The sequence below is a fragment of the Epinephelus fuscoguttatus genome, linkage group LG2 (genome assembly GCF_011397635.1).
Source record: "Epinephelus fuscoguttatus linkage group LG2, E.fuscoguttatus.final_Chr_v1".
NCBI classification, from domain to species: Eukaryota; Metazoa; Chordata; class Actinopteri; order Perciformes; family Serranidae; genus Epinephelus; species Epinephelus fuscoguttatus.
The window spans coordinates 35,199,106-35,212,886 of NC_064753.1; the positions used below are offsets into that span (position 1 = coordinate 35,199,106).

Genomic DNA, 13,781 nt, shown 5'->3' on the forward strand with positions numbered 1-13,781 from the left:
GCATTACATCAAATGAAAAAAATCTAGATGACTATATTTTTAAACATTTACACAAAATGCAGCATGGCATGTTTGGGATCATGTCGATGGGATGCACGGACTTTTAAGTCGAATTGGTATTGGCCAATATTTACCTTGTTGACTGCCTTAGGCATAACTGCAAATAAAATGTCATCCACGTTTTCCTGTTGCGTCATATCGATTTTGTGCAGGCTAAAAAGCAGGACGAAAATCAAATCCAAATGTGAAGCCATGGTTCTCTGCTGGAAAACAGTGGATTGCCCCCTCTGCATTGGGGTGAGTGACTGCCTCAAGCAAGAGAGTTCAAGTATGCCGGGGTCTTGTTCATGGGTAAGGATAGAACGGAGCGTGACATGGGATGGCGGTTTCGTGCGGCTTCTGCAGTGATGACGGTCTATTATGGTGAAGAGGGAGCTGGGCCAGAAGACAAAGCTTTTGATTTACTGGTCCATCTACGTCCCCACCCTCACCTTTCATGAGCTCTGGGTAGTGACCAAAAGAATGAGATTGTGGATACAAGCAGCCGAAATGAGTTTCCTCCGTGGGGTGTCTGGGCTCAGCTTTAGAGATTGGGGAAGGAGCTTGGACATCTGGAGGGAGCTCGGAGTAGAGCCGCTGCTCTATTAGACGAAGGTAAATTAGAATGTTATCATAATGTGTTTCTTGGTACTCCTGTAAAACATAGTGTTTGGCGAGAAACTTGAATTAAAATTTGAATTAATAATAGGTCTTTTCAGGGAATTTGTTATGGTTTTCGAAGCAACATAAAATAAATATTAGAAAGAGAATTGTGAGATATATATATATATATATGTACACACATAATAAACAATGTATTTTTATTGAAGGTAATGAATATGTCTTTGTTTCCCCGGACACACGGGAGAATAAATGACAACAATAACAAACAAACATTGCCATCTGACATCAGCCAAATAGTTTTTTTTTTTAACATCAGCACTGGTGTCTGCCCTAACAACAGTTATTATTGATTCATCTGACTATTGCTTTCTAGACTAGTTGTTAGAATTTTTTAGTCTGTCAAGAGTCAAAACTACCCATCACAATTTCCCAAAGGTGACATTCAAATTGCTTGTTTTGTCCAAACAACCGTCCTAAATAGTTGCTTTATTCTGACTGATTTAACGACTAGTCATTTCAGCACGAATGTTAACCAAGATTATAAATACAACATGCATGTCTGTTTGTTATGTGTTTGTGGTTGTAAACCAAGACAGCCTTTTTTTTTTTTTTTAAAAGTAATATTAGCTGTTAAACGTTGAGGTAATCCATCTTTTTCTCCAGTATCCTATCTGATTCAGTTGCTCTCTACTTTTTTATATTTTCAGCCATTTTTCATTTAAGATTTTATAGCATTTTTAGTCTTTTCTTACTTGAGTCTGTTCGTGTTTCACGCTGCAGTGGACCGGATGCACCCTTGTGAAAATGTATTTTTATCTCTTCATTCTCTCCCCTCTCTCTCTCTCTCTTTTCCATGGGACATGTTTTCCATTGTCCTCCTCGTTTGTCCTTTGCGTTTTCCCCTCTCTCACACACTGAAAGACTGTGAGGAGAATGTACCGACAGAGGAGCCACGTAAGTCCAAGGATAGTTCGATGTGTGGCCATGCTCGTGTATCTCTGTGTGCTGTGGGCTGCACTGTAGGTGTGCATGTTTGTGGACATGCTAACATTCTTTTCTGTGGGAGCTCCCAGCATACCTCTTCACTTTTTAATTAGATACAGGATCCCTGATGAAAGAAGACCAAGCCCTGAGTACAAATACCTTTCCTGTGGGCTTACCCCTCTCCTCTCCTTTTTTTCTCCTCTTTTCAGCTTTTTCTACCTTTCCTCTCCTCTCCTCTCCTCTCCTCTCCTCTCCTCTCACCACACACACCATAATTACAGCACCAGACAATTACCCAGCATACTCCTGGGATGCACATTTTGTTCTCTTAATCTGGTGTCTTAAATAATTAAAACCAACCATGAACTCCTCTTTGTGAGCGTGGCTCAAGAGGGCTGTGTGTGTGCGTGCGTGCGTGCGTGCGTGTGTGTGCATTTGTATTTGTGCCTTTTTTTATTGTTTGTAATCCAAACCTCATGATGCTTCTCCTGACTACCAATACCACCGTGAAAATCCCATCTACCTGGCTCCATGTGACCCAGAACAGATTTACCTTCACCTATAACCTGATTACTGTATGTGCAACATTGTGTTTATAGACCAGCCGTGGCTCACCCATACCTTACTCTGCCTGTGGTGTGATCACAACACTTCCCCATAATCCCTTTCTCCATGCTTCTCTAGCAGCGAGGCATTCTGTCATGGTGGACTTGTGTCATTGTTGGTTTGTAAAAATATGTATATACATAGAAACAGAATAAAAAGAAACAGAAATCATGTTTGTGGTTGAATTTAAAATTCTCAATAAAAACATAAAATACAACTGGACAATCTCTACATTCCACTCACTGTGTCCTCATCCTTATGTTGTACCTGGACACTGGAAAAAATATATGTAAATCTCATAATCTCACTGTATCAGAATTTGTATTATCATATATATGTCAGCAATATAGCAAGTTCATGCATTTGTGTGAGTTTTACCTTTGTGTGTTGGTAATAATTCGATGTTTCTGTCTTCATCAGCCAAAAAAGAAGAGGAGGATCAGGAGGATAAGAAATCCATAAAGAAGAGAATTAAAGAGCTCAAGGTGCTCGATCCTAAGATCGCACAGAATCTATGTAAGTATTTGTCGCCTTTCAGCCCACTCGTCCTCCCAAGGACTGGATTTCTACACGTCCACGTGTCTTGTCCACAGCTCCTCACAAAACACTGCAAAGTGCACTCGCACTTTCTTTTATCTAACTTAAGTCACGTCTTGTGTCCCTCATTATACATTATTCTCATATTATTTAAAGTGACCCCCCGATTGAGGATCTTGGCCTGGAAAGAGTAGCACGTTTGCTTGTTGCTATAGCAATTGAAGCGAAGCGACACCTGGCCACTGCTGCCTGTGACTCATGTCCACACATGAACATGCACACTGAGCTAATTATCAATGTTAAGCACCCATTAAGCAAAAGAGAAGCTGGAGAAAAAAAAAAAAGCTCTCTTTCCACTCACTCACTCACTCACTCACTCACTCACTCACTCACTCACTCACTCACACACACACACACACACACACACACACACACACACACGCAAGCATGCTTGGTCTTAAAATGACCGTTTTAAAAGCGCCCGGCATTAATGAGGATCCAGCTGATCTCTTAAGCACTCTCAGATCTTAGCACCTCATTGGCTTATATCAAGGGGAGCTGTGACCTTTGTTTCACGTATTAAAAGAAAATTAGACTAATCAGCCCAGTAACAGTGATACATCATGCAGCGGAAATTATAGAGCAGGAAAGAGGAGGTAAAAAGAAAAAAAAAAAACCAAAATGGAGAGTAGGCGGTTTATGCTTTCCACCATAGGAGGTAAAGAGTTTAAAAGCTTTGATTTGAGGTTGAGAATGAGTATGCAGGGTTTTAATTCTTTTGCTTGATTGATACTGCCACTATTTGGATACGGCACATATTTATTCAGTGTAAGGACTTAGAATTTAATTGCAGCAATAAAGCTACAGAGCTCGCTTTTATCACATTCTGACACGGCTTAACAGGAGCAGAAAGGCTAGTTAGTTAGTCAGACCTCCATTAAGTTTACGCAGTTGCTTTTATCTTGAACTTTTTGAATACTGGCCACCCACACCTCGCTTGAAATCACCCCAGTAATTATGTTTGGCATTATTTGGGTCTGTTTGTTGTTATTTCAATTTAATATGAATCATTTAGCATATTCTCTTGTAATGGTGCTTAGTTATGTATGGAGTTCTTGGCATTACATTCAAATAACTTCCCTTTGTCCTTCTACGTATAATAGGTAGCTGTTTTAGACAGTGATGTGCTGTTAAATCTGACAATCATATCGGAAAAGAAGCCCGTTTTCATCATTTGTTTCGGAGAGTTATTCCTGGTTCTGCTGTCTATCATGCCAGTTTAATGTCTGTACCTCTCTTTACACCTCACATGCTCTAATACAAAGCGCTTAGAAGCTCGGATATTAAATGACACTCATATCACCGCCGTTTTTTACCTTCAGATTTCATTCCCAATAATCTTTGAAGTACTGCATGATCCGGCTCCCAGCCCTGTTCACACATCTTTTAACTGTCAGGGTATTTTTGATGGTACCACTGGCTAGACTAATGACTTATCCTGACAAGGCATTTGCCATTCAGTCCCTGGTGGTGCCACTTGCTTGATGATCTCATGCTTGCTAAACCAGTGTAATTTTGCAAATCACTTTTGCTAAAATAGTTTAATGTCTGACTGACTCATGTACTTATGTATCTTTGATTTTATTTCTCTTCCTACTTCATGTCCTTGAGCAAGTTCTTTCTGTGTTTCACACAATTCTTTGTTTTATTTTGTATTTCATTTTTGTTACCTATTATTGATTCGTATTTGCAGCATTACTCTTCCTCAGTGGATCTTTATTATTTAATTTAACCTCATTATTCACTGTGACTTGTGTCTGTTTCTTTGTAGCCATCTTCCTGGGCTCCTTCCGTATGCCTTATCATGAAATCCGTCGGATGATAGTGGAGGTGGATGAGGAGCAACTCACTGAACCTATGATCCAGGTAGGGCAACTTTGGCATGAAGTTTTAACATGTTAAGAGCTTCAGTTACTTATCTGACATCAGTATATGACTTTTCTGGACTGACCACCTAAATATAATTTAGATGTGCCACTACCTAGCTATGAGGTGGACTTAATATTGGAAACTTGCCCAGCCTAGATTGTGCAGACTGGAAGTATACTTTTACTCCTGTCCAGTCGGTCAGGTTCATGCCCCAACTCTTGTCTGTCCTCGATTAGTTGTCTACCTTGAAAAGGCATAGGTAGCTTGAGGCCAAAGTATCGGACATCTGTAAAGCCTACAGTACAACAGGTGTTGAAGTAACCTCTATAAACAGATATCTACATGTGTACACTGGCAAAAGGACAACATTCTGGAATAAAAGCATTCTGGTTTCTTCTTGTTTCTAAATTATTGTGTACTTGCCTTTGGCATCTCTGTCATGCATTGTCTTCATTACCTTTCAGCTGCCATATGAGGTTATACTGATATCTAACATAGTATTGGCTGATAATTCCAGTCATTTATTTGTTATGCTTGAGTTCAGGCCTCGAATATGACTGTCTCTTGGATATTAATTATTTTTATTGCACATTTGCTGTCAGTTCTGTTGTTTTTAATAATAATTTTACTTAATTTTATTTTACTTTGTTTTATTTTGAGCCACAGGCAGGGATTCTTATGCGAAAATAAAGGGGAAATACAGACAAGAGTTTAGAAGAAAAAATATATAATGAAACCAGAATTACTGCCTCGCATTTATCCCTCTGCGAACCAGTCAAGTTGCAGTTACAGTTTACATCCATGTCTGTCTAGACTCATATGCAGCCATGACAGTTATATGAATGTTCCTTCAAAGATGCTGCATATTCTAAAACATGGATGCTTCATGCACATCTTTAACCCAGTGGCACAGAAGATCTGTACAGTCAGCACAGTTTAAGAGTAGTGTCATCAAATCAGTGTCTGACCAAATGTCTCCTCTGTTCCTGAGTTATGGTTTTGACTGACGGCCAGACAAGTGTTTTTACAGAACATTATGATGTCACAGTGAAGTTGACCTTTGACCTTTTCGATACAAAATATCATCACTTCATCATTTTATTTTGTTAGACATTTGTGCAAAATCTTGTATTAGTGTATGAATTCTAGAGTTATGGCAGTTATCAAAAACATGTTTTGTGAGGTCACAGTGACCTTGACCTTCGACCACCAAATTCTGGAGTCCAAGTGGAGGTTTGTGCCAAATTTGAAGAAATTCTCTCAAGGCATTTTTTGAGATATCCCGAGAATGTGAGGGATGCAAGGATGATTGTACAGATGGACAATCAGAAAACATAATGGCTCTGGCCGCAGCTGTTGCTGGCACAATGACATAAAAATCTAATCAATAGGAATAAAGAGTGAGTAAAAAACTGATTAAAGTCAAATGTATTGAAATAGGTTTCTTATAAAACTTCGTAAGAAAACACTGACATTGTTTACATGTTTGCGAGTGGAAGGCTGTTACAGAGGTTTTGAGACCTGGCAGCAAATGCCCTCCCACCCTCGGTCCCCAGCTTGGCCCTGGGAACAGTCAGCAACAACTGGTTGGCGTACCTTAGGCTACCAACAGGAATAAAAGTACAGAGAAGGTCAGCAGTGTAGGATGTGGCAAACAAGTGATGAAATTTTAAAATCAATTCTAAGGGACACAGGTAGCCAGTGCATGGAGGCTAGTATGGGGATATGTTCATAAGTTTTCTAGTTTGTGTTAGTACCTTGAGCAGCGTTTGCTAGAGACTGGGCGTTGACTTCCCTGGCAGTCCAGAAAATAAGCAATTACAGTAGTCTAAATGGCTGCAGTAAAAGGCTTGAGTATTTTTAGGCACATAGTGTACATTTGTCCCGCCAAATTTAAACCAGCCTATAGATGTCACCAAAAATGTAAAACGTTGATGGCAATTTGTGCATCAGATGTTGAGGAAGTTGATTCATACATGTAATGGTTTTAGATGAAACAACTGATCAGTGAGGGTAGTTGTGAATACGGACGTATAAACAAAAACAAATCTGATCTGCTGACGTACATTTTAAAGAATTAATTTGACCAATACTTGTTAATGACAGCACACAAATAATTAATTGTCATCAAGACAAATTCCATTTAACTCAAGTAATAAAGGTGGCAATATTTGTTCTGACTCCAGGCATGGGAAACAGATTTTCAGCCCAATTTGAATGCATCAGACCAACATTTTTACCTCCATGGTAGCAGTATTTGTTGCGATGGCTATTAAATTCAGAGGGGAAAGCAATGTAATCAACATGGCTTAAATAATTTAGCATTTATTCCTTTTGGCTGTCTAAAACAACACAGTCACTTTCAGTTGTCTTTATACGTATGAATAACCCCGAGGATATAGTCTTCTGTTTGATAATAAAAGACGTTTTATTGCAGATACAAAACTTCATTTTTACTGAAACTCATCAGCGGGGCTGATACTCAAAACACACAGCCAATAGAACAGCGGTAGGCTTGATTTCCAAAGAAGCACAGTACAAAGAGTGGTAGTCCTAGGGCTCTTTCTAAATTAAATTCAAAGAAAACACCACGTTGCTCTGCAGGCACCAACTGTGGGCAGCGACATTGCTGTGGAGAGCCAGATATAGCCAATCCCCTTAAGGGCAAATGGCTTAATTTTTGGACACTTTAAAACATTACATTTTGTACATGGTTAAGACATTGAAACATGAAAATGAGGAGGATATAACACCATACCAACTACTATTAATATAATTAAGTGTGTCAGGCATCATCATCTTTTTTTGAATAAATGTATACTTGTTGTTTTTTCTCTGCTCTGCTTTCCCGTTCCTTCTGCTGCTTCTCACTCCTCTTCCTCTCTCTTCTTTATAGAACCTGGTGAAGCACCTACCAGAACAGGAGCAGCTGAACGCCTTGGCCAAGTATAAAAACGAGTACGCAAATTTGTCAGAGCCTGAGCAGTTTGGGGTTGTGGTGAGTACACACTCTCACACTCATACAAAAGCACACACACAGCTCCCCACCTGCTGATATACTGTAGGTCTAACAACATATACACTTAAATCACAAAAAAGATTTTTCTTTATGTTGTCGTACATTTGTTATTTGGGACCTCGGACAATATAATCTTACTGTATGTGTGTAATATAATTGAAAAGGTTTACAGAGAAATTCATTATACATACACAGTTTTTTAGGACTGTTTTCTTCACTGTTTTAATGTTATAATAATGTAAATTTGTCTTGCATTTGCATCATAACTCTGCCTTTCCTTCTCTTTCCTACAAACTCACGCACACACACACGCACACACAAACGGAGCACTTTCATATGAATATCCTAATCCGAAGCTTCTTAAAATTCTATCTTTTTAAGCCTTGAGAGGAAAGACAGGACACCTGTTGACTACCACACTAATATATGCACATTAAAGAGCAGCACTGCAGCCTAATTATCTGCATCGTTTTCTTAAAGACTTTTCAAAGGAGGTTTATTCAGAATTATGCATGAGGAGCGTGGCACTTGTTGTGTACTTTGTGTTTCTGCCTAGCAACCGAGATACCGACAAAACATAGAATAATCTTCTCCTTTTGCCCCACGCACCCACCTGTTTTATAAACACCCATGAAAGAGAATCTTATCGCTGAATGAAAATGCAGCGGCTGAGCGGTTGATTGGTCGGGAAGGGGGGTGAAAAATAGAGCACGCTCAGCTGTTGTGTATAGTTCATCAGGGAGACATAGAACAAAGACGAGCCTGTATATATAATGTTGTTTCGCTGCCGTGCCTGCGTGGGCCCAAAGAGGCCTGGGTGCTTTCACCTATCAGAAAAGCTCAGGTTCAAAGGGAATTTTTAATTTACCATTGTGCAAACACATGCATTTTATATTTCCTGTTTTCCATGTCCACCACTCTTGTATTCGATTTAAAATTTACCTTGACTATAGTAGTGTGCAGTAGGAGTAGATCTGATTGCATTGTGACAATTCTTACATTGCCCTGTACACTAGGGTAATACAGTCATTGTTTTCCTGCAGCTGCTCCATGAATAAGTTAAATGTTTCTTTGGGACAAGAATTCAGGAGGCAAAAAAGCTCTCCATCTTCCCAACACAGCATTTATTTCAGTGCATCCTCGTGTAATTAGATTAAAGCGCAGTCTAATATCTGTTGCCATAGTCATCTTTAGGCAGTACAAAAGCTGTTATTGCTGTACATCAGTCGTGGTTGATGACTTACAGAAGGAATCACTCTGTGCGTCCTGCTGATTAAACTGTAGTCACGGTCCTTATGACTGGCACGTCTTTGAATTAAAGTCTTTCATCTGTGATTTAAATGGTTGTTGACACTTCACAGACACAGCTATCTCAAGTTGCCAAAATATTTACTCACATTAATTTGTTTTTACACTATACGGTGCATCATTTTTAAACTCGCTGTTAAAACTCTTAATAGCATGAGAGAAATATACAGTATAAAAACAGAACTGTCATTTCCTCTTCATCATCCTACCACCTTATTGAATTATCACTTTGCAATATACCGGCTGTATTTTTCATAACTGCTTCTTTACAGTCCATTTTGTGATGTTGGAACCTATTATTTTATCTTGATAATACTGCCTTCAGCTGCTTGGTTTTGTCCATTGCCCTACGTAGCCTTTATGGAAACAACAGCTGCAAAAGAGTTGGGCCAGTGTAAAAACTTTTAAACCTGTTAAAGGGATAGTGCACCCAAAAATGAAAATTCAGCCATTATCTACTCCTCAATATGCCGACGGAGGCCCTGGTGAAGTTTTAGAGTCCTCACATCCCTTGCGGAGATCTACGGGGGGAACGGGCAGCACACCTAATGCCAGACGGCCCCCAGACTAACGTCCAAGAACACATAATTGAATCCACAAAGTATCTCCATACTGCTCATCCATAGTGATCCAAGTGTGCTGCAGCCGCAACATAAAAAGTTGTTTTGAAAAATGTCATTTGAACTCTGTTTTTAGCCTCACTATAGCCTGTAGCTCTGACTGCTTCTCTGTGCTCCGCACTCACGTGTGCGCGCTCAGGGCGATGCACGGTCTCTGAAGAGCAGCAGTCTCGTCAGTACAGATGTCCAGATTCTCAAGTGCAGGCATCGCCAATTCCCAGTCTGAGCAGCAAAGACTTTCCTCATCCGTTGGCATTGCTTTGCATTTGAAACAACTACACCACCAGGTTTCCAGTGCTCGACTCCGGTATTCTGCGGCTGGCTGAGGGTTAGGCTCATGAGCTGCAGCGACTGCTTCGTCCAGTAGCCTGAGTTCCGTCCGTATACTTGGGCTCAAACAAATACGGCTCAACAAAGAAATGCTGTTCCTCCTCAGTTACAAAGTCTTCAGACATGTTGGGCTGTCCTTTGCTAAAAGACCGTAGTGCAAATTATCTTTAGCTCTGTGGTTACTGCTGTCTCCCCCTGCGGTGCATGTGTCACGTGATGTAAACACAGGTGAGCAAAGCTCATGCTTTCGCTGGTCTCGCGCAGGCATGCACACGTGAACGTGGAGCACAGAGAAGCAGTCAGAGCTACAGGCTACAGTGAGGCTAAAAACAGAGTTCATATGACGTTTTTCAAAACAACTTTTTATGTCACGGCTTCAGGACACTTGGATCACTACGGATGAGCAGTATGGAGATACTATGTGGATTCAATTTTGTGTTCTTGGACGTTAGTCTGGGGCGCCGTCTGGCATTAGGTGTGCTATCTGCTCCGCCCGCCGATCTCCGCAAGGGATGTGAGGACTCTAAAACTTCACCAGGGCCTCCCTCGGCATATGGGTGAGTAGATAATGGCTGAATTTTCATTTTTGGGTGCACTATCCCTTTAAGCCAAACACAGGACCAGATCAGTAAACTGAATTTTACCACTGTCGTCACACTTGACTCAGCAGCTGCTCTTGAGTGGAACATAATGACACCCAGTCGTAACAGCAAATGAGCATCCGACTGTCACCACCACCACTGAATGTTGCATCCCTTAACATTGGAGCTCTCCGTCCACACTAAATCCATTTAATATGCGCTTTTGTTATGTTGTGTAAACAAACCATGTAAATATAAGTTGTGCACTTGAGGTAATATTTGAGATGTAACCACTTTAAAGATGGTGGAATACTTGCTGTCTTCTTAAATTTGTAGTTTTTTTTAACAGAAAACATGTTTTTATTGTGATATTTTCTGGAATAAAACATGACAGTAACTTTCAGCTCCCTGGTAATCTCCCTCCAGCCAGCTGCCACCTTATTTTGTGTTTTGCAATGTAAAAAGAAGTTATCATATAGATAATTCTTCCTTTTAACTTTATAAATCAGCCAGTCCTTGTCCATTGCAGAGCTTTGATTGTGAGTCACAGGAATAAATAAAAACAGGGTGTACCACGAAAGTTAAGCTTCAAACGATGCACTACATCGCTTGTTGCCGGTTAAAACACTTCCTTTGTCAGCTTTAAATTGTTGGCATATCGGCTCAGTTTAGTTTTCTTGAGACTAAAGCCCCTTTTCCACCAAACACTTTCGGTATGGTACCTTTGGAACCAAAAGTAACCATTAAGACATGGTACCTCCACCCCAGCATTTCCAACACAATCGGTACTCTTTCATGTGGGCGGGGTTGCTGTCACTTACTGCTCTGTCCAGCACATGCTGTATTTCCTGGCTCTTCACTGGTAACACAGATGGAAGTCTGCACAAAGCTGCACGCTGATATTTTCAGAACAAAACAGAACAGGCTGCAGTGAGAGTCTCTCTCGATGGGAGATTTGTGCATTGGGTTTGTGCGTCTAGTCCTTCTCAGGCAAGCTCAAGTGTTGCCGTAGCCCAAAGGAATGGCGCTCCACAACACTTTTTTTTCTCAGAGTGAGGATTATAATATATGCAGTTCACATAATCTGGTCAAAATTAATATACATCAGCACTTTAAGATCCACTCATTACTAGGAGTATATGTCATATAAAAACTAGAGTGATGGTCAAAGTTGTCACAGTGAAATTTAAGGTGGGTTGACTGATTCACGTCGTCAACTCATGCATTGAGTAACATTACAAGTTAACGTTCCACCTTAAAAGTTGCCGGTGGTCGGCCCAGTGAATTAAGTTATTTTTTTTGTCCAACTCCAGCTGCTGCAAGAGGCAGCAAAACATCATTTCATTTTATAGTTATGGTTTAAAAATATATGTAAAACTCCATACGATATGAACAGTGGTTACAAAACCAGCCACAGCTCAGCCCTGAGCAGAGTGACCGTCCGCTATTGACCAATCTGTGGGCTGCAGTGTTCACAGTTCCACCTCTTAGTGCCAGATCTGTGTGCTAGGTACCCCAACAGAAGGATGACTGAAAACAGGGACGGTACAGAACGGTTCCATTGGTACCATCCACAACTTTTCACAGAGGAAACGGAAAAAAATGCGTACTGAACTGAACTGAATCGTACTGTACTGCTGGGTGGAAACGGGGCTTATGTCTTCTCTCCTCACCCGAAATATCGCATGAACTTTCCAGTAAACAAACACAACATGCACCGCTCCTCTCCCCTCCCACCGCTGCTGAAATTTAATCTCCTTCATGTTGTCAGCGTTTGGCTCGGCAGTGAATTGCACACGGCCTATCAGACACTAATGGCTCAGTTAGTCAGTTTCTAAACATATAATCATAATATTATGTTAATCACATTGTCAGTGATCGTACTGTTTATTACCAATGCAATACAAGCTGGATTTAGTAACGTGACCCTATCAGCTCAGGTTGCTGATGTAGGCTACTTTTTAATTTGTCAGAATATGCCAAAATGACAAATGCCTGTTCGGCCTGTTTGCATAAAATCGAACCGGTTAAAGCTCATACAACAGACCGGACCGTCAAAAACCGGATATTGACCCAATTCCAGCTACACACATTCACTCTGAAGGCCCTCTCTTGTGTCCTTTCTTCTTCCTGTGATTATTTTTTCCCTACTACAATATCCTTATCACATAATTCATGCCATGTCTGGGCTTCCTTTCAGCATCATGTGTGGTTCTTGTGCACCTTGTTACTTCTTAATTTCGTCATAGTGTTTTCTCTCATACAAACACACACAGCGCACACACACACACACTCGCATGCCCACTCACTCACCGACTGAAATAGTCATTTGATAACATTACAGTAGCTATAATTAAACCCTTGATGGAGGACATCAAACCGCACAGCCAGCTGTTGTGTGAAACAGACAATTGGAACCTGCGCTCCTCCCCACCACCCCACACACATACACAATCACTGTTGTGGCCAGGCCCTGGGCCCAATGCAATATTTTCCAATTTTCTCTAATTGTGTGAGAGTGGTAATCCAAGGCAGCCTATTGTATATTCCACCCCCTCCGCTGCCTGCCCTATATGGACACTAACTCCACAATTAACTTACCAGACCTGGGTCCCAAATCAAATCAGTGCCAGCATCTATTACTACTGCCTAGCAACACTTTCCAGCATGCCGGTTGCATAAATGTCTTTTAAATTAGATCGGCTGAATGTGAGAGTGTGCCGAAAGTGTGATTGTAGTTATTTTAAGTTTGACTGTGTTCTCTGACTTTTATCTGTCGTTTTGACATCATTTTCCTCACTCTTGCTTGTCTCCCCCTCCTGCTTTGTCCTCTTCTCTATAATTCTCTATTTTCTATTCTTCTGTTTTCCTCCATCTCTGCTCTCCCCTCCCAGATGAGCAGCGTGAAGCGGCTGCGTCCTCGCCTCAGCCACATCCTCTTCCGGCTGCAGTTTGAGGAGCAGGTGAACAACCTGCGTCCAGATATCCTGGCTGTAAACGCCGCCTGCGAAGAGGTCAGGAAGAGCGGCTCCTTTGGACGCTTGCTGGAGCTGGTGCTGCTGCTCGGGAATTACATGAACGCGGGATCTCGAAATGCTCAGTCATATGGCTTCGACCTCAGTTCCCTCTGCAAGGTGAGGGTTGAAATGCTGACCTCGCCATCAGTAGTCTCGCCACCAGACAATCAGAGATCTCCGCCTTCTG

General features: G+C 41.1%; 1 protein-coding gene across 4 annotated transcripts in view; it reads left to right on the forward strand.

Annotated features, from left to right (window-relative positions):
- The window catches only part of LOC125878988 (protein diaphanous homolog 3-like), a 242,149-nt gene that overhangs the window by 102,688 nt on the left and 125,680 nt on the right, over positions 1-13,781 (forward strand). For all 4 annotated transcript variants that reach the window (XM_049560553.1, XM_049560578.1, XM_049560561.1 and 1 more), the window contains 4 exons: positions 2,674-2,769; positions 4,622-4,716; positions 7,616-7,717; positions 13,472-13,711. In XM_049560553.1, the coding sequence (XP_049416510.1) occupies positions 2,674-2,769; positions 4,622-4,716; positions 7,616-7,717; positions 13,472-13,711 (533 nt within the window). The remainder of the gene's footprint in view (positions 1-2,673; positions 2,770-4,621; positions 4,717-7,615; positions 7,718-13,471; positions 13,712-13,781) is intronic.